Raw genomic sequence first — 20678 nt, 5'->3', positions numbered from 1 at the left:
TTCAGTGTGAAACGGCAGTGTGAGGAGAAGGAGCAGAGGCTGGCTGTGCTGGAGGAGAATCTCTCATCTAATCAGAAGGAGGTGACGGAGCTGCGGAGCTGCCTGAGAGAAGTTGAAAGATCAAGACTCGAGGCTCGACGAGAACTGCAGGAGCTCCGCAGACAGGTCAGACGTGCTCCTTCACACCTCTGCAACATTATGGAAGAAACTTTTCAGTCTAGACTTCCTGATTGTGACAGTTGTGTGATGTTGCTTTTCTTGGCTCCAGCTGAAGGTCCTGGATGGAGAGAAGGAGCAGAGAGGGAGGGAGGTGGCAGAACTGCAGACTCGCCTGTCGCTGGAGGAGCAAAGAGAGGAGGAGAGAGGCAAAGAGGCTTTCACCCTCAAGCAGAAGTTAATTGAGGCTGAAACAGCTCGAGACTCCCTGAAGAAAGAGGTGAGGATGGAGGAGAGTGAAAGACCTTATTTGCTGACTCCCTGTCGTCACTGTGTCACAATTTCTCCTTCTTTTGTTTTTGAATGCAGCTTTCTTCAACTCAGAAGCGTCTGCTGGAGTCTGAGTCGGGCTGGCGAGGCTGCGAGAGAGAACTAACTGCTCAGCTGCAGGAGGCGCGCGGCTGCGAGAAGAAGCTGCAGGATGAAGCCAAAAACTTGGCCCTGCGCGCTCAGGCGGCTCAGGACTCTGCCGCTCAGTCCAGCCTGCAGCTGAGCGAGGCCCAGGGCCGACTGGCCGCCACAGAGGCAGAGCTGACCCGGGCCGAGGCCGGGAGGAGGGACCTGGAGTTTCGTCTGAGCAGCCTTCAGTCAGCGCTGACGCGGACGCTGGGCATCGGAGCAGCAGGCAGGGGAGGCAGGGGGAGGAGCCCAGGGGGGAGCTCCACATCACCAGGCTCTATGTCACGCCACCACAGCATCTCACCCCTGCGCTCCTCGCTGTCACCTCCTAAAGGTAAAAATGAAACATGCAGCTTTAAATGGAAAATTTAGTATTTTACAACCTGGACCCTATTTGGGTAGTCTTTGTTTCTGAGAGTCTTTCAGCGCTGTGTGAAACAACAACCAACTCCAAGCTTGCAACCTGCACGCTAAATTGTTGCTGTTGTAATGTTTTATGTGGCGTTTCCTTTTACAGCGGCCAGCACCGCCCAAGACAATTGTTCTCCCCCCTTTAGATGCCCTATTATATTAAAAAATACCTATATGTTTAAGGTGCATGCAACTCCTTATATTTCATTTTTACAGAGTTTCGGGTAAGCACCCCTGACAACACTTTAGGCTCAGTGTCTCCAGAGAGAGGGGATACACCACTGCCTCTCCCTCAGCCAGAGCTGGACCCTGACACACTGCGCAGTGATCTGAGAGACTTCCTCCAGGAGCTGCGTGAGGCGCAGAGAGAGAGGGTAACAGAAAAATTAAAGTAAATATTAATAATAATCTAAGGATATTTTGTGTTTGTATGGTTCAAGTCTTTGTTTATTGCTGATTTTGAAGGATGATTCTCGATGCCAGCTGGGGGCCCTGCAGCGGGAGCTGGAGGAGCTGACGGGGGAGCGAGACTCTGCTCTGAGTCGTCTCACTCAGCTACAAAACACCATACAGGAATACCAAGAAGGTTGTTTGTTCATGTAGTTATAGAAGACAGTCCCTCAACCAAAAGACAAAATGATCGTCTTTAATGTGTGTGAATGTGTGTGATTGCAGGGAAGCGTGGACTGGACGAGCGTCTGACCACCACTCAGATTTTGCTCCAGCAGCAGGAGGAGGTGGTGAGGAGAGGAGACAGAGAGAGGAGAGCGCTCACAGACAGGGTGAAGGATTTAGAGCGAGCGCTGCAGGCCTCTGAGATGGATAAAAAACACACACAGGTACACACACGTTTGTGTACTCATGTGCATGTGTATACACACCATGTATCTGCACTGTCGCTCACACAGCAGTGACCACTGATCTGACGTGATCGCCATATGGCTGCACTCAACAGTAGGGTGATATGTAATAACAACAGATGCCTCACACATAGCGCCACACCTCTCGTTGTGTCCTGTGTCAGCTCTCCATATGTCTGCTTCCGATGCCAGCACCTTTTCAAAATAATTCACCGTCTGGACAACAGGAGGAGCAGGGACACAGAGAGAAAGGGAGGGAGAAGCAGCACAAAGCACAGACAGATAAAACTTTGTGTGTGTGTGGCTGCTATCGAAAGAAATTTATATTTGTTGCATTTTTGAAAAGTCTCAGGAGGATTTATGAATAAACGAGTGCAGCTGAAACTTAGATGCAGCTGTGACTCATCTGCTTTGTGTGTGTTTGGCCTAATGGTGTTTTGGACCGTCTGTGCATGTCTCTGTAATCTGAGTCTAAAACTCAGGTCTCCATTATACAACAAAAAATCCTCTCCTTCCTCCCTCCATCTCTGCAGGATCAGTTGAATAAGCAGCGTGCTGCTGAGATGCGTCTGGAGGCGGAGAGGAGGCGACTGCGGGAGGCGCTGGAGGCAGCTGAAGCCCGGGCCACCAGGGTGGAGCTGGGGAGGCGCAGTCTGGAGGGAGAGCTGCAGAGACTCAAGCTGAGTCTGGGAGACCGTGAGGCTGACAGCCAGGCCTCCCAGGAGCGCCATGACTCTCTGCTCAAACAGGTACAGCAGCCTGAGGCAGAGTCCTTTAATACTCATATCCCCATGTGGTGAATCTGATTATTCTGTGTTGAAATACACTTTATGATATGCTTTATATACCTCAGAATTGACCAGGTGATTGGTTGCACTGGTTAATGTGGAAATACTTAATTTTATGAGTCTGTAATCCTTATAATGAACGTTTTTTAGAAATCACCAACATAGGTAACTGGACTTGCTTGCATTTCCTGAAGACATTTCGCTTCTCATCCAAGAAGCTTCTTCAGCTCTAATGTAGCAATGTAGTGCTCTTTGTAGTGTTTTACTGGTTTAAATCATCAGGTTTGTTTTGGAGAAAAAAGAGGCCCCTGTGGATAATTTGTCTCCCGGTAAAAACTTCCTGAATGTCTGGGTCCAGTTGCACAAAGCACCTTAAGTTAAGATGTTCCTTTAAGTCCAAATTAAGGTTTTAAATTGGTTGCTTAAAACATCTTCTCCTAACGATTTTCTTAAAATGTTTACTGAACAATTCAGATTTTTCTCATTATCTTGGTCTTGTACTTGAGGAATTGCTTAAAGTTTGCTAAACTGTTTGAACTTAGTAACCAAAGCAAGGACAAACTTAACTTTGCCTCCATCTTAACTGCAACATGACTGAGTTTATGGAGATAAATGAGAAAAAATAAGGCTTCCTGAGAAGAGTATTCTGCGACCAGGGGAACCCGATGGACACGCTTAATGATCTCAGCAAATGATTTTGTGCTATAAGCTTGACCAGATGTCACTTTATGACGTGACTGTTGTTTTAAGATCACTCAGCTTTCCAAAGCTGCAATCCTCCAGTCTTTTTACAATTACCGATTGCGCTTCAGATTTATGCAATGAAGCTCTTTCCAGTCAGCTATTTGCAAAGTGTTTCATTTAAGCCTTAAGTATCATAATTAAGGAGCAAACGTAAGGTGTTTTGCGCAACCCTGGATTTTAAGTTATCAGAGAAAAAAGGTGAGCACACATTAGTAGGTGCAGGGCTAGTGGCCAATCTATGATGAACACTGATTTGTAATGTGAAACTGCTTTATTCAGTGTTTATACCTGTTTATATCCCTGGGTCTGTTTGTTTTGGAGAGGAGGAGACCTCTGTGGGTAATTTTGCTCCTGGTAAAAACCTCTTGAACAATGAACACAGGTGAGTTCATGCTTGTCACATGGTAGAAGTCTCAGATGGTTGTAATCTAAATCCTCACCACTAGATGGCACTAAATGCTACACACTGCTCCTTTAACTCTTGTGCAATTGCATCATTAGGTTTTCAGATGTGCCCGGTTTGACAATGAGGCAAAAAATATGTGCATACATTTGACAGAAAATAGAAAGAAAACAGCCCCACACAAAACAGACTCTTCCCACCCTGCACAGTTAAGACAAAATACTCTTCTCTTTGTTGGTCTGCTGACTGGATGACACATCAGTGTGATTTCTGCACACTGCAGGTGGCAGATGGAGAAGCCCGAGTGTCTCTGCTCCAGAGAGAGGTGGAGAGGCTGAACCAGGCTCTGCTCAAAGCTCAGGAAGGTGAGTCTTTACTCAGAGAGAAGACCTCTGCCCTCACCAAGAGCCTCCAGGAGGCAGCGGCCTCTCACAGCAGTACACAGAGTCGCCTGACCGCTCTGCAGAAGACGCTGAGCGTGGCTGAACAGGACAAACGGCTTCTACAGGTGAGTGAGACAGAAGGGGGACAAAAGGCCTCAGACACTGTGGATGAAACCTGGGCAGTGATGTGATGATTATTTTGTACCAATCAGGAACGAATGGATGAATCTCGGGCGTCATTAATGGAGGGGAAAAGGAATATAGTCACCTTCACTGAGCGTGTGCAGAGCTTGCAGAGTGAGCTGGACCAGAGCGAGCTGAGACGAGAGGAACTGGAGGCTGAACTCAGCAACACTCAGGAGGTATGTGTCGACAAACAGACATTAACACTCTCAACGTGGCTGCTTTTCTTTCCTCCTTGGAGTCATGCCTCTGTATGTGATCTCTGTTTTCTCTCCGCCAGGCTCTGCGTCAGCGCTCGCTCAGCGTTGCAGAGGCTCAGCGCAGCGCCCAAACAGCCCAGACAGAGCGGGCTGCTGTGGAGGAGCGGCTGCGTGGGCTGCAGCGAGCAGTCGCCATGCTTGAGACTGAGAAAAAAGATGCTGAGAGACAAGCTGTGAGGCTGGAGAAAGACAAAGATGCACTGAGGAATACACTGGATAAGGTCAGCGCTGTGTACGACAAATGTGAAACTTGTTGCACTCCATCGTTTCTTCACAAAGAGACGTTTGTCAATTCAAAGGTCATGTGATCTATGGACACATGTTGGGCAGGCGCGAAAACTCAGTGACCTCATGAGGTCACAGTGAGCGATGGAAGACATCTGGTCAGAGGGGGGTCGGAACATGACACATGAATTTTATCTACAAAGTGTTTTTGTCTGAACTGGTGTCACTGAGAGCACTATCAAGTCAAAAGACAAAAGGCCAGCTTTCTTGGTCCTCATCTGATCCCGACACTAATTTTCCTACTGTGCGTAAAGGTCAAATTTCTCCATGAAAATAATTTTGTACCTGCGTCTTTGAATACAAGACTAATGCCTCATTTCCACTGCATGGCTCAACTCGACTCCACTGTTCATGTTTGGCAGCAGGTCCTTCTCCTAAACTTGTGCATGCCACATCCTGTCCACTCTGCTCTGTGTGCGTGGCTCAACCTTGCCCTCGATCATTCAGACACACAGACCTGCAGCTCACATCCACAGAGTCAAGGAGAGAGACGGCTGGTTGCTACGTTTTTATAAAGTCCCGACCATGCTGCTGATGGCTGCAGAACACTGCCCAAAGATTGAAACAGAGAAATGTTCTGAACAAACCAATATAAGAAGAAGAAAATAAGAAAATACAGGCAGAAGAGAGAATGTCTGTAGATACAGACACTAACGCACTGCTAGTGGGTCACAATTGATGATTGAGAGTGATTACTTTTGTGTGAGTATATATTGTTTTTTTCAAGGAAAATCCTGCATAGTCCGCCTTTAAAAATCGTGGGTTTGTGCAGGATGTCCTGTGTCGTGCTTGTCAGTTCACTTGAAAGAGGACTCAGTTCTTTCTGGTCCACTGCAGCTCTGATGGGGCCTCAGTTCGCTTGGTACGTCAACTGAGGTGGTACCAAGTAGCTAGTAGCAGGTACTATCCACAACTTTTGCTGATCACAACCGAATAAGAGAGTGGAGTTGAGTAGAGCTGTTCCGTACCATGCTGTGGAAATGTGATATAAGAGTCGGCAGCCATTGTGAGAATGTGCCTTTTTGTAAGGGATCTCATGCTGTCTTATTGGTAACATTTCTGTTTCAACAGGTTGAACGGCAGAAGCTGAAGACTGAGGAAGGCAGCATGCGGCTGTCTGCAGAGAAAAGCCGCTTGGATCGTTCCCTGAACACCACTGAACAGGAGCTGCAGGAAGCACAGCAGCAGATACTGATGCTGCAGGTGGGGAGCAGCCGCTGATCAAACACTTACAGACTCATCACATACCTGCCTCCATTATAAAGTCTCAAACCTCTGAGAAGCTTTACCAAACTGCTGTTAGCGGAGTGAAAGCTGGTGACACGCCTCACCACAGTTTGTTTTCTTAGCTGCTTCACACCTCTGAGTGTGATGGAGTCCATCATGCTTAACTCAAGGACGGAGCCAAACACATGCTACAACAGGCTGCTCACACCTTTCACAATGAGACAAATCTGTCAAATTAATTCCACAGTTTGGGCTTTATATGTTCTCAGGCAGTATAAATTATTTTCCTGTCACTAATTATTCAAACACACAATCTCAAGTTAAAAGACTCTTTACACTTGGAGAAACTGAGTCTTCACTGACTTGATCAACGAGGGATTTTGTTTGAAACAGTTTCAAGAGCAAAACTTCACATTTTCTTCATTGAGTGTTGCAGGAGGAGGCAAGCTCGTGTCTCACTGTTGCATTGGAAAGATTAAGTTGATTAATAACTCACAGGACAGTCAGGCTGCACTTTGTTACTACGCGAAATAGAATCAAAATAAAATAATTTATTCAGCACTCCCTAAATAATCATTCGATTATACCTGAAACTTGAGGTGGTCTCGTAAATGTCAAGTGAGGTCAGTGTGACTTAAAAATAACCTGGTGTCTTCAGCTCTACATCTGCTTCCTGTTACACATCAAAAATCTGAGCTGTTTTTCTGTTACTCTTCATCTCAGCACCACCAGCGTGCTTGTTAGTGCTCCACTCCAAAAACAAAAGGTTACACCAACCCCCTTAGATATTTCTAGGGAGGCTACGTTTCACTGAAATGTTCAATTTTTTTATTAAACCCAGACATGCTATAAACAAGCAAATAAATAAAGCAACAGTGGGTTTCCTAGGAATTCTGAAGGAGTCGTTAAAGTTGTTTATTTCAGGCTGTTTTTTAAATGTCAGACCACTGTTCGTTCTCCCAATTTAGTCTATCTTTTCCCGAGATGCACAAATGTTCATCAGCTTAAGCAGTAATTCACAAACGAGGTCCTGAGGAACCACAATGACTTGGCAGAAAAGCTGCACAATATAACTTCATGGGCTGTTTTTGTAATTACTATGCTGCATCTTTCGTCATCACTCCCTGTCACATTAAAGGACACTGATTTTAAACTAAAGTATGTCATCAGCATGCGAGGTAAACGGTCTGTTGTGTAAAAAAAAGGCTGAAACCCTTGAATTAGACTTAAAAGTAACTAAAAACTAGTGCAGCATGTGTGCGTTGCATCATTTAATCCAGAAAGAAGAACCTATGGGCATGTTTTGAGGTTTCTCTGCTGGGGGTCGTCAGCCATTTGTCAGCGGATCGTCTCCAAACCAATAAAAATCACAGGTGTTAGTCGTCTCAGAAACATAAACAACAACAGATGTGTGATGTTTACTCATCTTTAAACGCTGTGACCAATTACCTGACCATTAAATGTTCCAGTTAGTCCATATTTAACCGGTTATTTGTTCAGCATCACATTACAAGTTAAATATCCATGTTTCCCAATTTCTGCCAGAATATTTCCCCAAAGGGTAACGTCAGTATTTTTCAACCTCTATCCCGTTCCCATGTTTTTGTGTCTAAGTGACTGATGAAAATAACAGTGTTTTTAGATTGTGCCAGTATTGAGTGAGAGGGCTGCAGGCTGCAAACAGGCTGCCACGTCCACTCAAAGATCTTGTTTTGCCTCTGACATGCTCAGATTGTTACTATAAGTGTCTGACAACATTATGGAGGGATTCCTACAGAGATAGACCTTTCCATGAAAGAGTAAGATCCTTTTTGTTTAACTGAAAACAGCCCCGAAAACGCTATCACCAAACCCACCGGACTTGTTTTAAATATACAGTATTTTTGGCGTGTATAGAGCAGCATGTTTTCGCAGTTGTTGTCACAGAGTTGGTGATTGTTGGAACAGTGAAAAGACAAGCCAAGATGGTTTTTGGAAGTTGTATTGTATTTCTGTTGATTTAAATGAGGTGTGTTTTACAGTGATAAAAATGACTGTTTATTTAAATGGAGTCTGGTGAGTGTGGCGATGGCAATTTCGAGGCTGTTTCTGGTTTAAAAAAAGGATGATCCTTTGGCCTTTGCACACTGAGTCCTTTTCTTTAATCCGTCATCTGAGAAAAACAGTTACACACAGAGACCTTGCACACTGAATCCAATGTTTTTTTATTTGTTCCCTTGCTTCTCGCTGCTGGAGTTACCTCCCTGTCTGTCACCATGCTCTTACAGCGTCTTGCATTTGGCCCCATGGCTGAGCTGTCCCCTCTGTCTCCACACTGTCAGTCTCTCTCTGTTTATGTGCGGTCAACATCCTCTTCCTCGTCATCATCATCATCATCCACCTGAATATAACTATCTGACCTGTTGGTATGGTGCGACCCATCCATCCTTCTTGTTGCGGATGTGTCCCGCTGCCAAATTTTCTTCACCGTTTTCGTGATCAAACAACTCTTTAAATGCGAAAAGCAGAAAATCACACCTGTTCCAAAAATGTATATGACGGACAAAAGTTTGTCAGTGTGTAATGTGAGTGACACAACGTGTGGTCGTGTTTATTTTTATACGTGTGACAATTTCAAATTAAAAAAACAGACTCAGTATACAAAGCTCTTTGCTCTTCTAAAAGGTCTATCTCTGTAGAGATCCTTTCCATAATGTTTTCAGATACTGTACATATAATAACAATCCGAGCCTACCAGAGGCAAAAACAATTTCTTGTAGTGGACGCAAACCTCTTACTCAGTACTGGAAAGATTTAAAGAGTTGTTGCCTCACATATACAGAAAAACATGGAAAAATAGGGTCCAGGTTGAAAAATATCGAAGTTACCCTTTAAGCTCTCAATAGGTACATTTTCCATTGAATAAGTGTCCTGAACAATATCAAACCATCATGTTTCTCCTGGAGGATCAACTTGTTAGAGCTATTTTTGCAGGCTACAGGTAAAATATTCTTCATATGACCTCCTTAATATTCCCTATAGGTACATCACAGCAGTTTGGAAAGGCAGAGCACATACTGTCTTTTAGGGCTGCATGTACATTGAAAGGCTTTCGTTAAGTGCATCTCCAGAAAAGATGGTTTTCCTCCAGCTCACAACAACCGACATCGTGGCTGTTGGGTGTTAACTCTGCTTTTGAACTGAGCTGACCTAAAATCTCTCCATCGTTTTTCTATATGAGCCATTGTGGGATTCTGTATCCTGCCAGAGTTTGTGTCCTTTTTTCTTTTAACGTCTCTCCCACTTGTGTGTGTGCTTGTGTGTGTTCTGAGTAGACTCAGCTGGGTGAGATGGAGCAGTCACACAGTCAGTGTGAGAGTTTGATGAGGCAGCGTGACGACGCCCAGCGGGAGTCAGAGAGACTCAGGACCAGCTTCAGGGACGTAGAGCGAACACTGGGAACCAGAGAGCGAGCTCATCGTCACAGAGTCAAAGGCTTGGAGGAGCAGGTACACACACGTCATGTTGTAGTAAAGGTTTACCAAAAGGTTAAACGTGTGACACTTGCTGAAATGATTGAGCTGGTTTTGGGTGTAGTAGATGTAGTTTTGTCACTGACTGTATCTCTTCAGGTGTCCACCCTGAAGGAGCAGCTGCAGCAAGAGATGAAACGGCGGCAACCTTCTCTTCCGTCCTCCTTACTGTCAACAGGAAAGTGAGATGCAGCTTCAAACCTAAAAGCACCAGCACACTACGTCTAATCCAGGGAACATCCACTCATCATGAATGTCTGAAAGCAAGATTTACTCACAGAAACACTCCTTAAAGTATTCATACTCTAACTCTACCTTTATAGTACCATTTGTTTAACTTTGTGACACTGAAACGAGCACCACTGTCACTTTGATGGTGTTTAATTGATAACTTTATACAGTGAAGAACACTCAAGCCAATGACAGTCGAGGGAACGGAGCGATGTGATGCAGCAGCTGCACTGAAAACGCCAGCAGCCTGCTGATTACTGGCAACCATCTGTACTTGATCCTTGCTCAACATCTTCCCAAACTTCCTGCGCTTATTCAAGAAGAAAACCCAAATCACCGCAAGGATTCTCCTCCAGACAGAATCTGGACATAGCGCAGGAATGAAAATCTGCCAGTTGTGCAGTTTGGCCTCGATTCCTCCTCAGTTATATTAACAGTCGAGGACACTAAGAGGAGGAAGGGAAGGTCTTCACTGTGGGCCAGTGCCAGGAAACAAACGAATTGAGCATAATGAAGGAGCTGCGCTGTATTTTCTCTCAGAGACAGACACAGATTTTACTGATTATGTTACAGAGATGGTTTTATAACTGAATAAGGGACCGCGAGGCTCTGCAGTATGATGGTGTACTTACAGTATGTGTTTTTTATTAGTTAATATTAGTTTTACTAGGTGTATATACTGTGTACTTACTGTATAAAGGCTGACAGACTGATGATTAATTAAACAGCAATACGACTTGTATGGACAATACACATGGAAGCCACATGTCTGCAGGAGAATAAACTCACTGTGTGCACCATAATTCATGTCTTTCATAAATACCTTTCAGCGCACTGAGCCGCAGCCTCAGATTACATTACAGCGATGACTCACAATCACACACTGAACAGCTGTAGTAAAAAAAAAAGTTTATTTTTTTTTTCTCAGTCTTTATAGTGACAGTTTTACAAAGCAGTAGTACAGAGGCCCGTTTGTGAGATGCCTTTTTAAAGCACTTGTTGCCACTACAATATATTTATATAAGCTTGCTGCTTGGTTGCTAAGCGCAGATCCAGGTGGCAGTAGTACAAAAACTGAGGTCACTCACCACCTGTTTCTTCACACATCTCATGAGCTATCATGGCTGGATATTTTTGTCTGATGTCAGTGCACGGTGGCCACCATCCATAAGGTGATCATCATGAGAATGACTGCTTTCCAACTCAAGTACAGTAACATATCAGATTAATACGGTACAATATGCCATAAACAACAAAATAAAAAACAGAAAAAAGATGTTTCGCAGTTTTATGTGCATCTCTAATAGTTTTTATAGCACCAGTGTGATGATTTTATAGCACCAGTGATTTATACAATCATCAATGTTCGTTGGAGTATATTCATCCATACACACAGGATCTACTGGGCAGACATACATGTGGAAAGACAAAGATAAACACGACCAAAAAAAAAGTGCTTTTCGCACACGAGTAATAAGTTGTACAGGAAGAGTCAAAAGGCGGAGCGTGGAGAAGGTGTGAGGAGGAAGGAGGAGGACAGAGTCAGAGATGAGTGGTAGAGAAAAGCGGCAGTATTTGGGCAGGTAGTGTCCCTGATCTCTGTACTCAATCAGCAGCCACCACAGCTCTTCCCGCAGCTTCCTCCTAGTGATGCACACTGGCCGCTCAGCGCTGCCACGCCGCAGCGAGAGAACTGATCACGACACAGGTCCGCTAAACACCCAAACATACACATACAGAGTTAAAATGAGTCTCAATGTACAGAAACACAAAAAAATGCAGAGTACATTGAACGCACCTCTGAGCAGCTCTTCATGTGCGCACACAGTCCTCACGCAAACCTCCTTGTTGATGACATACACCCGTCGCAAACTTAATGGAAACACACGTAGAGGTCACAAGAGAGTCATCTTCAGTCAAACTAAACATATTTATATATTCTGTATTTTACCTGCTGTCAACAACTCCATGAAAACATTAAAACCAACTATCAATTACTCCAAAAAAAATTTTCTGTGTATGTCCAAAGCCTGATTTATCTTCTTCCTCTATTGTTGTCCGAATTCTATTAAAAACTCATCCATGAGTCACACTGCTGCACTGAGTGTCACGTTTCATCATTACGATAAACAAGGACACTGTAGTTTATTTGTTCTTTTCTCACATACACGGTTCTGCTGCTGTAAACACTCATCAGTGCAGCAAATGTGGATTCATCCGCAGCTGAAAATAGTCCCAAACACATGCACTGTTTACTCCTGTCTGAGTAACGTTTGTTAAAAAACTACAGTGCCCTGCTGTTTTACGATATAACTGAGCCTTTTTTAAGAATAAAACTATATAATGGTGAGCTGTGTTTAAAGATTTACATCCCCGATAGAAGGACTAACACATTGTTCAGGCTGGTGTCATGCACTGTTAGTATGTTTTCCTATGAAAAGTAATGCACCAAAATTCATACATATTCCACGTAATGATGAGCCAGTAATTTGTTCATAACCAACATATTTTGGAGGGTTGTAATTACGTGACAAATGCGCTGATGGTAGTAAAGAAGGAAGTGGTCCAGTTGGGAGGGAGGTTGGGGGGTTGACTTTCTGCAGGAGACTGGTTTTCGGAATTGTGTAAACTTTGAGTGAACATTAAGTCATTTTAGGTCACTGGTTCCCTACTGGTGCAGCCGCAGTGTCCAGATTTCTCCTTAGTAATTAGTTCAAGGTCCACACAGTTTAATACATCAAGCATCATACTTGGGTTTGGCCATACCGTCACGCTAGCTTGCTGTCTCTGTCACGTAGCTGTCCATTAGTTACTCACTCTACAGCAGGAAATGGCACTAAAAAATAAAAGCTCTGTGCCGGAAATTCACTGTACTTAAAAATCAAGTGTGTTTTTTCCAACCTGACACGTTTGTGAGTCACTTGCGGTCCATTTAGAATAGACACACGACTCACTTTTGGACCATCAGAATCACTGTTTTAAGGCATGCCCTCGCCGTGTTAACCTAACCACAGTAACTTTACATTCATTACGCTACCTTACATTAAGGACGTAACATCATTCATGGCCCACTAATCCCCAGGATATCATATGAACTGTTGTATGAAGATACATTGCATTGTTGGTTTTAGTCTTTCATGGCGTGTTTTTACACAGTAAGAAATGTCCTTGTTCTTACTTCTACTTTAAATATGCAGGAAAACTGAAGCAGTTCTTTACATCTACACTGTAGAAACACAAAATCCTGCTGAAGTGTTTAAAAGTCATATAGTAAGTAAATCTTTATTTGTATAGCACTTTTCAAAGTTACAAAGTGTTTCACACACACATGAAACGTAAATGAATAAATTAAGTCATAAAATACTGAAAATACATTACAATATAATAAATAAATGCATTGTAGTTCCACAAGTCTTATATTTACTACCATATTTACGGCAGTGAAATTAGCTCTAGAAAACATCAGCGCTCATGCATTGTCCATGAGGAATGTAAACCAAGGATGTAGGTTTAATTTCAACGTTGGGAGGGACATAGATGTAACGGGGGGTTTGTAAGATTACTGCTAAAACATTTTGAGCATCAAAAACTTATTTTTTTTGCATTCTGGTGAATTTTTATGCAACAATTTTTTGCCTTTTCTGCCTCATTTTATGGAGAAAATTTATTTAATTTTGTCTGCTACTTTTTAAAGTTTTTTTTAGTTTTTTTTATTTGGAGAGATATATACGCACGTTCTAAATACTAAGAGGGACATGTCCCCTGCGTGCCCCCCAGAATCATGAGCTGTTTGGAGAAGTTTTGGACAATTTGTGCTTTTTGGAGATGCAGCAGAAGTAGTTTCAATAGTTGAGGGAAAAGGCTGAGAAGGAGTTACAGCAGGTAACTCACAGTTACCTGTTTATTCTACAAAAAGATAATGACTGTTTTCACTGTGGGGTAAACTGCGTGTTTATAAGTCATTTCAGTGCGTACCTGTAGAAACAGAGGCTGTTCAGGCACTGCTTGCATGGCTTGTGAACAGAGTAGAGTCTGGTGCAGGGATACTGCTCCTCTCTGCAATCTGCAAATCAAACACACAGGAGGATGATTTCTCTACTCAAACTAAACAACCGATGATCTGTCCTCCTTTTGTTAAAGTTTTCTTACCAAGAGGGCCGGGCTCTGTGGGCTCCGTCTCCAGATCGGACCCTGACGTTCACATGGAAAACGGATTAACAAACGAGCTCTAGACACAATACAATCTTAAATATCATGACTCAGACCGGAGGAGAGTCCAGCAGATATGTACCTGATTTTTCTGGACGGACCACTGGCTGGAGTCGAACCTGCTGCTGGTAGGTTCCAGGAAGAGAGTCTGGATTGTCGGAGTCTGGACTCTCTAAAGAGGACAGGGATGAATCTTATAAGACACACTGATGTTTAACAAAGACGGTAATGTCAAGGAACGTTTCTGTTTACCTGGGAATATTTTACCTGGAAAATAATCCGGCCCATAGTCCTCTGTGAAGCCATAAAATAAGCAGGAGAGAAAAATGCTTCATGAGATCAACATTGTGAAACCAATTACAGTCAGAGCTCCGCAAACAAAAAGCACAGCACCATATAAAATAAACCACCTGCACGCCAAAACTGAACAAAACGAGCAGTTTGTGAGGGTGTAATGCATGACTTCATATGCAAGATGTTTAAAAATAATAACATGCAGAGTGGTCAAAGTGCTAGTTACACTGTGACAACAGTTGCTATGCGGGTGGTAAATAACAAAGCAGAGAGGAGAGAACTCCTCCAGGCTAGGTGACACATCAGAGGACAACAAGAAATCGGGACCAGATGTGCAGAGCGCTGATATAAACCGATGCTGAGCTGGAACAATCAAGGCCAATATTCTCTTAATGAACTCACCCAAAAAAGGAAACTGTTCCTGGTACTGAGCCTGGGCGAGCAGCAGAACTGTTGACGTTTCACAACAATAAAGTAATCACGATGATGGGGTGATGAGTGAAACACAAAGGAAGGAAAGTCAGTCATCACAAGTACTCTGAATACTGTAACGGAGTATCTCTATCATGCACCAGGTGTTTTTTAAAATCTGCAAATCTACTTTTTTACCTTTTGATTTTTAATGTATTATTATTTAAAGTTTTGAACACTGTAGGGTATGTTTTTCCAATCTTTTTCATAAGAAATGAAACCCAAACCCATCCCGACTCATTCTGATACACTCAGGTTTTGCTGCTACAGCTTTACTTGGTCTTGTATGACCTGTAATGGTGGCTATTGGTAGCTAATGTTAGCATACATAAGCTTGATACTATGTCACTGCCATTATAGATTCAGTTCACTGACATTATGTGCTATTGTTACACTACTTTTTGGCATTAACCTCTGTCGTGTAACTGCCACCTGTAGGCACAGTCGGCCAAAGTGACATGAAGTCACCAGTAGCATTGTGTTAAACTGAGCTACAGTGTGTTTTTATTGCTTTTTATTAAAGCTTTTAATTTGTAACATTGAAAAAAATCATCTTTGATAAGTTACATACTGTAGTCTCACTTTAAAGTGACTATAATGTCACAATTCTTGGCACTAGGATAATGGAAATATGCAAAACACGGTGTAAGAGTAGCACATGTGTAGAAGAGGCCATTTTGTCAGTTACGCAAGATTATCTAGCGTAAGAGAATACTTCTTCCCCCCCAATGACCCTTTATCAATTACTCCTGCAGTGTAATGTTGAATTTGTCAAGAAAACTTAGTCTTTTTCTCACATGCCTACGGTGAACGAAGATTCCAAAAACTGAGAAAGTTCTTGATGAGTTGAAGTGGATCGTATTTAACAACAGCAAGGCTTATACACATTTACAAACTCTCACACAACTCCTGCAGTAATCCAAGTCTCATTTATCCATTCTCATTTGTCATATGCTCAGCACTTCCCAAACAGACCGCCTTTTCCAATGGGGAACTGAACTGAACGTGAAATTGATCTATGCTGTCTTGAAAGCCAGACTCCATTGACAAAAACTGTAATTTTACCTCACTGAACACAGGAGCTGCTGGTCTACTGCAGCCACGATCAGTTTGTTAGTTTGTGTTATTGTGTGACTTTGGTGAATCTGAACTAACCCTTAAAAACACCAAAGTCACACAATAACACAAACTAACAAACTGATGGAGGCAGCGGTAGACCAGCAGCTCCTGTGTTCAGTGAGGTAAAATTACAGTTTTTGTCAATGGAGTCCGGCTTTCAAGAGAGCATAGATCAATTTCACATTCACTTCAGTTTCCCATCAGAGAGGGCTCTGTTTATAAAGTACTGAGCATATGACTGGATTGATATAGTTTTGCTGTTGTTTGTATGACCTCAGTTCATCAAGAACAGAGGCAGCAGAGGCAGGGAACAAAGTTTTCTTCACAGATTCAGCGTTACAGAGGGTGAGTTACTGATAAAAGGTGATTTGAGAGGAGGAGTATTCCTTTAATGCAAATATTACCAACCGTAAGGTCATACCCGGCCAAGTGAGGCTGTGGCAGCAAAAATGCACGACTGTACTGAACTGCATTAGGGTGTGTTTGTATTTCTTATGAACTCAACTTTTCATTTCTAAGGGGATGTGTTTTTTCTTGTGCTTTAAGGCAAAACAAATCAGGTATTCTACTTTAGTTTGCTTTGAACCTATCTGACCTCAGGAGGACGTCTGAAAGAGAACTGTCTCGTTCAAAAAATCTGTCACAACTTGTAGTGCTGAACTGGAGAGGGATTGGTTAGTCGGTGTATTTATACTTATATCTGGAGAGAGCCAGACTAACTGTTTCCTGTCTTTATGCTAAACTAAGCTTGGCTGCATATTTACTGTACAAACATGAGCATGGTATCAATCTTCTCATCTAACTCTTGGCAAGAAAGTGAATAAAAGTATTTCCCAGAAGTGACACACTGATAGTTACATATTGGTAATACATATTTAAAATTAAGATTTTAGGTTTCTGGGGGCTTCAGAGGACTGTTGGTGCAATTACCTGGCATGCAGATGAGCAGGAGGACTCTCATGGTCACTCTGGGAGGTAGACTGACTTTAACACTGGAGGGGAGACGAGGAGCGCATTAACAATCACAACAGAGCTACATGAGGGGAATAAAGAGCTCAGTGCTGGATATTCCTCTGCTCTCCTGAACTCTCTTCTCCTCTCTTTCCCCCTGCCCTCCGCCACCTTTCCAACCCCCCACCGCTCTCCCCTCTCTCCTCCCCCTCTCCACTGGCCCCAAACAGCCATGGCAAGAAAAAAAAAAAGAGGGGGAGAAAACTCTGACAGCAAGAATGTGGCACGTCTGTCTTCCTAAGAACAATCTCTCTGTTTTCCTACTTTTCCTCGCTGCAGCAGCAGACAGTCTCGGGGCTGCATTCCAGGAAAAGAAACAGAGGACCCCTCAACCCCACCCCTCTCCCTGAGTTTTCTTCATCCCTCCCTCCCTCCCTCCCTCTCTCCGTCTGTCTCCACATCCTTCATTTCCCTTCTGTCGCCCTCGCTGGTCATTTCCTCGAACCCTCCCCTCCTCCTCCTCCTCCTCCTCCTCCTCCTCGTCCTCTTTCCCCCCCACTTTTTCTTTCTTCTTCACTCCACCGAGCAAAGGAGCCTCTCAGGTTGAGTGAAAATGACATGTGGACAGAAAAACATGAACACTGACAGCATCGGGACATCATTACTTTTTTTTTTAAAGCTGTCAATGAAACTCAGAGAGTGTCACAGTGAAAGTGTTGCATACAGTAAAACCCATTACCTTAGCTTCCTGTAACACTCACTAAACTGCTTTTCCACTTTGTGGAAAGTATGAACGCTCCTCCTCCACTGCTGCAGCACTGTAGGCTGTTTCATATACACAACATGAAGCAGTTAATTTGGGCTTTTTTACATCCTACACTGTGGACTCATGAGTGCTCTGTAACTGTGAGTGCAAGTAGGGTTTTTTTTTCTGTGAGGCCACACTGGAGACAAAACGTGTGACTGGAACACAGTTTGCACAAGTTCTGCATGTGTATCAATAAATCAGTAAGTGTGTCTCTGTGTGTTTGTGTACGAGCATCACACACACACACACACACACACACACACACACTCACACGCACACACGCATTCTTCTTGTGCATCACAGTGGCTATCGGAAACCATATGTTTTCACAGCACACATCTGGGAGCGATTAACCCCCCCCCCCCTCCCCATTGAGTCCTTCCCTTCCCAGCTAGAGACCCCATCTCCCCCCCACCTACAAACACGCACACACACACACACACACACTCATTAGTAAGAGTTTCTGAGGACAGCAACAGGAGATCCACTGCTGTCATCTATTTTACGCCTTTTGTTTTTATGCAGCTATGACAAATAAATAAACAAAAAAAATCAAAATCATCTTCCCATGTGCCCTCATCGACCCCCAGCCTCTGGAAGCAACTGATTGTGTGCGTGTGTGTGTGTGTGTGTGTGTGTGTGTGTGTGTTTTCCCTCTTGGCACCCTCTCTCCATTGTAGTGCCATTGCTGCAGGCTGAGCTGTGAAGTCCCTCCTCCTTCTTCTCTCCAGTGAAAACACAGGACCACATGTCAGCTCTCAACAGCCATTAACATACACGCAAATGATCCCACAATTACTCGGTGTACATTGAGCAGACTGAAGAACGCTTTGGATGCGTTCACGTCCTCGATAGGTGAACTGGGCTGCATGCAATCTGTGCACAATCACCTCACATCTCCTGAGTTTTTTTTCCTCCATAATTCACAAATGCAACTCTTGACTTTGAACTTTCTGAGCCCACATATGTGTAAAATAAAACCAGAAAAGTAGGTTAAACTAAACTATGCAAAGACAAAACTTTCTTTCAAAGAGTTTCTTACCCTTCTTTGCTTCAGTTTGCTCCGACTGTCCTCAGCTCTCATGCGTCCTCTGACTGCAGGAGGACCTCGCAGCGCCACATTGTACCACCCCGCATCTGTAGTCTCCTCCCCGTCCAGTCTCAGCCTCCAGCCCCCGGTCCCAGCACCGACCCGCATCAAGATCAGGCTGATCCCGACACTGGTTACCCGCCAGATCCGGTGACGCCACAGGCTCAAAAGTATCGATGAGCTGACCAAATATTGATAGGATCTGATTAATGAATGCCCGTTGCTAGGTGACCAGGTGATCTGTATGCATACCAACGTGTCAGCAACTGTACTGAGAGATGACATGTTTAAACTGAATATAGCAGCAAAGTATGTTTGTGTGTAGGGTGTCTTATTTTATTGTCACTAGGGGAGACCGGGCATGGTTGTAACAGCACCACTTTCACTAAGAGGGAAAGACATATGATGGATTTATTGAGTGACTCCTTCCTTCCTGATCTTGCATTGTTTCAAGATTGTTTTAACGTTGACACAAATCTCTCTGAAATTACAGTGCTGAATTATAAGAATTTTGTCAACCTTTTTACAACCATCAGAATTTAACGTTGTTTCAATGCCAACCACATTTCAATGTCGATGGTCAGTCATGTGCCAGCTGGGTTGGACCGAGTCTATATTTTGATTAGTAGGCCTACCGTTACTGTTCCAAGTTAGAATGATGCAACCTTAGAGTAGTCTCTAAAGGTGAGGTGTTTTGTCTTTGCTCATTTCAAACCGCCATGCTGCTACAGCTCTCCGAACACTGGCTGACAGGAGCGGAGATGGTTGTAACACCTTCTTAAAAAGAGTTACAACTAGCCCCAATGACAAGTGAACACATTTTCCCTTTCTATCTTACTCATTTTCTTAGCATGCCAGGAGAGTTGGTGAAAACATACTGATAGGGGTATGCTGAAGCAGGGACAGATGGTGAGATCTGACCCCAAAAAATCCTCTATGTGCTATGTGACATTTAGAAGATACTGCAAAAAAAATGAGATGATGCTTGGATTTTAGCCTATTGTGCTCTTAAGGGGTTTCCCTGAGAAAGTGTTCTGAAAGCCAAAGACTTGCAAATATGGCAACGTACTTTGGACAAAAAAGTGGTATCATATGAAAGCAAAAAAATCTTCAGTATCCAGGAAAAGGACGTCCTGACTGGTTACTGGACTGAGGCAGCAGACTTTTATTTTCAACTCACTCCACATGAGGCACCAAACATCTGACAGGTACAGGTAAATGAGTTAGACCTTGGTATGAACTGGTTATTAGTGTATGTGTCAGTTTTTATCGATATGTTTAGTAGTAGTGTAATTTAAAATTCTTCACTCTTATTGTTGCAACTTGCCCTGGTATTGGCGCAGATCGTAACAACAAAACACCTTGTATTTGACATAAGTTAATGAGTTCTGTGTTATATAGCTGGAGAGTTGTAGTCAAGAAATAAGGGTAATCTGTGTCAGAATTTGAGAGCTCTAACACTAAAATTCAGCAACTTATTAGGTGCTGAGACATATTTATATATATGTATATACCATCAACCTGCCAGGGACTGCAGATGAAAATTAGCCTGTATGGCTAAATCTGGCACATTTACGTGACTTAAGTGATCATGTTAATTAATGTGCACTGTCCCTTATTAAATAAAATAAACATAAACATAAACATTGCCGTGAGTATTGCAACCATCCCCGGTCTCCCATAAGTATAATTATTGATTATTTTTCTCCATCACGTTTCATTTAATTCCATTGTTTTTGTCGTCACTGATGAAATATAACTTAGTAAATCCATTTACATTTTTTTCAATCTCACCAGCAACATATTTTAAAAAGCCATCACTATGGTATGTTGT

The 20678-nt window shown here is 43.2% G+C and overlaps 2 protein-coding genes across 6 annotated transcripts in view; one reads left to right on the top strand and one right to left on the bottom strand.

Annotated features, from left to right (window-relative positions):
• Positions 1–10705, top strand: part of crocc (ciliary rootlet coiled-coil, rootletin) — a 28528-nt gene extending 17823 nt beyond the window's left edge. For all 4 annotated transcript variants that reach the window (XM_033626380.2, XM_078168352.1, XM_033626378.2 and 1 more), the window contains exons 25-37: positions 6–165; positions 269–436; positions 526–949; positions 1243–1400; positions 1492–1612; positions 1702–1865; positions 2420–2635; positions 4105–4329; positions 4417–4566; positions 4668–4868; positions 6004–6135; positions 9474–9647; positions 9771–10705. In XM_033626380.2, coding sequence (XP_033482271.1) covers positions 6–165; positions 269–436; positions 526–949; positions 1243–1400; positions 1492–1612; positions 1702–1865; positions 2420–2635; positions 4105–4329; positions 4417–4566; positions 4668–4868; positions 6004–6135; positions 9474–9647; positions 9771–9857 — 2380 coding nt within the window. In that variant the 3' untranslated portion in view covers positions 9858–10705. The remainder of the gene's footprint in view (positions 1–5; positions 166–268; positions 437–525; positions 950–1242; positions 1401–1491; positions 1613–1701; positions 1866–2419; positions 2636–4104; positions 4330–4416; positions 4567–4667; positions 4869–6003; positions 6136–9473; positions 9648–9770) is intronic.
• Positions 10706–10794: 89 nt separating this feature from the next.
• mfap2 (microfibril associated protein 2) lies at positions 10795–18931 on the bottom strand. Of its 2 annotated transcripts, none has more exons than XM_033626381.2 (9): positions 18797–18931; positions 16926–16987; positions 14808–14855; positions 14364–14405; positions 14194–14283; positions 14052–14093; positions 13878–13965; positions 11701–11774; positions 10795–11615 (listed from the first exon to the last, which is right to left on the bottom strand). In XM_033626381.2, exons 2-9 carry the CDS (start codon positions 16954–16956, stop codon positions 11512–11514), a joined length of 519 nt encoding a protein of 172 aa, XP_033482272.1. In that variant the 5' UTR covers positions 16957–16987; positions 18797–18931; the 3' UTR covers positions 10795–11511. The 2 variants fall into 2 exon arrangements, with proteins under 2 accessions (XP_033482272.1, XP_033482273.1); XM_033626382.2 differs by having other exon boundaries at positions 14379–14405.
• Between the last annotated feature and the right edge of the window lie 1747 nt (positions 18932–20678).

This window comes from Epinephelus lanceolatus, chromosome 1, assembly GCF_041903045.1.
Source record: "Epinephelus lanceolatus isolate andai-2023 chromosome 1, ASM4190304v1, whole genome shotgun sequence".
NCBI lineage: Eukaryota > Metazoa > Chordata > Actinopteri > Perciformes > Serranidae > Epinephelus > Epinephelus lanceolatus.
This window is presented reverse-complemented; position numbering and strand designations above follow the sequence as displayed.

Excerpts from the sequence above, each read along its gene's own strand:
- mfap2 (XM_033626381.2), bottom strand. The coding sequence starts at position 16,956 with ATGAGAGTCCTCCTGCTCATCTGCATGCCAG. Across the intron at positions 14,284-14,363 it reads TCCAGGTAAAATATTCCCAG|AGAGTCCAGACTCCGACAAT; the intron begins GTAAACAGAAAC and ends TGTCCTCTTTAG. Across the intron at positions 14,094-14,193 it reads GGTCCGTCCAGAAAAATCAG|GGTCCGATCTGGAGACGGAG; the intron begins GTACATATCTGC and ends TGTGAACGTCAG.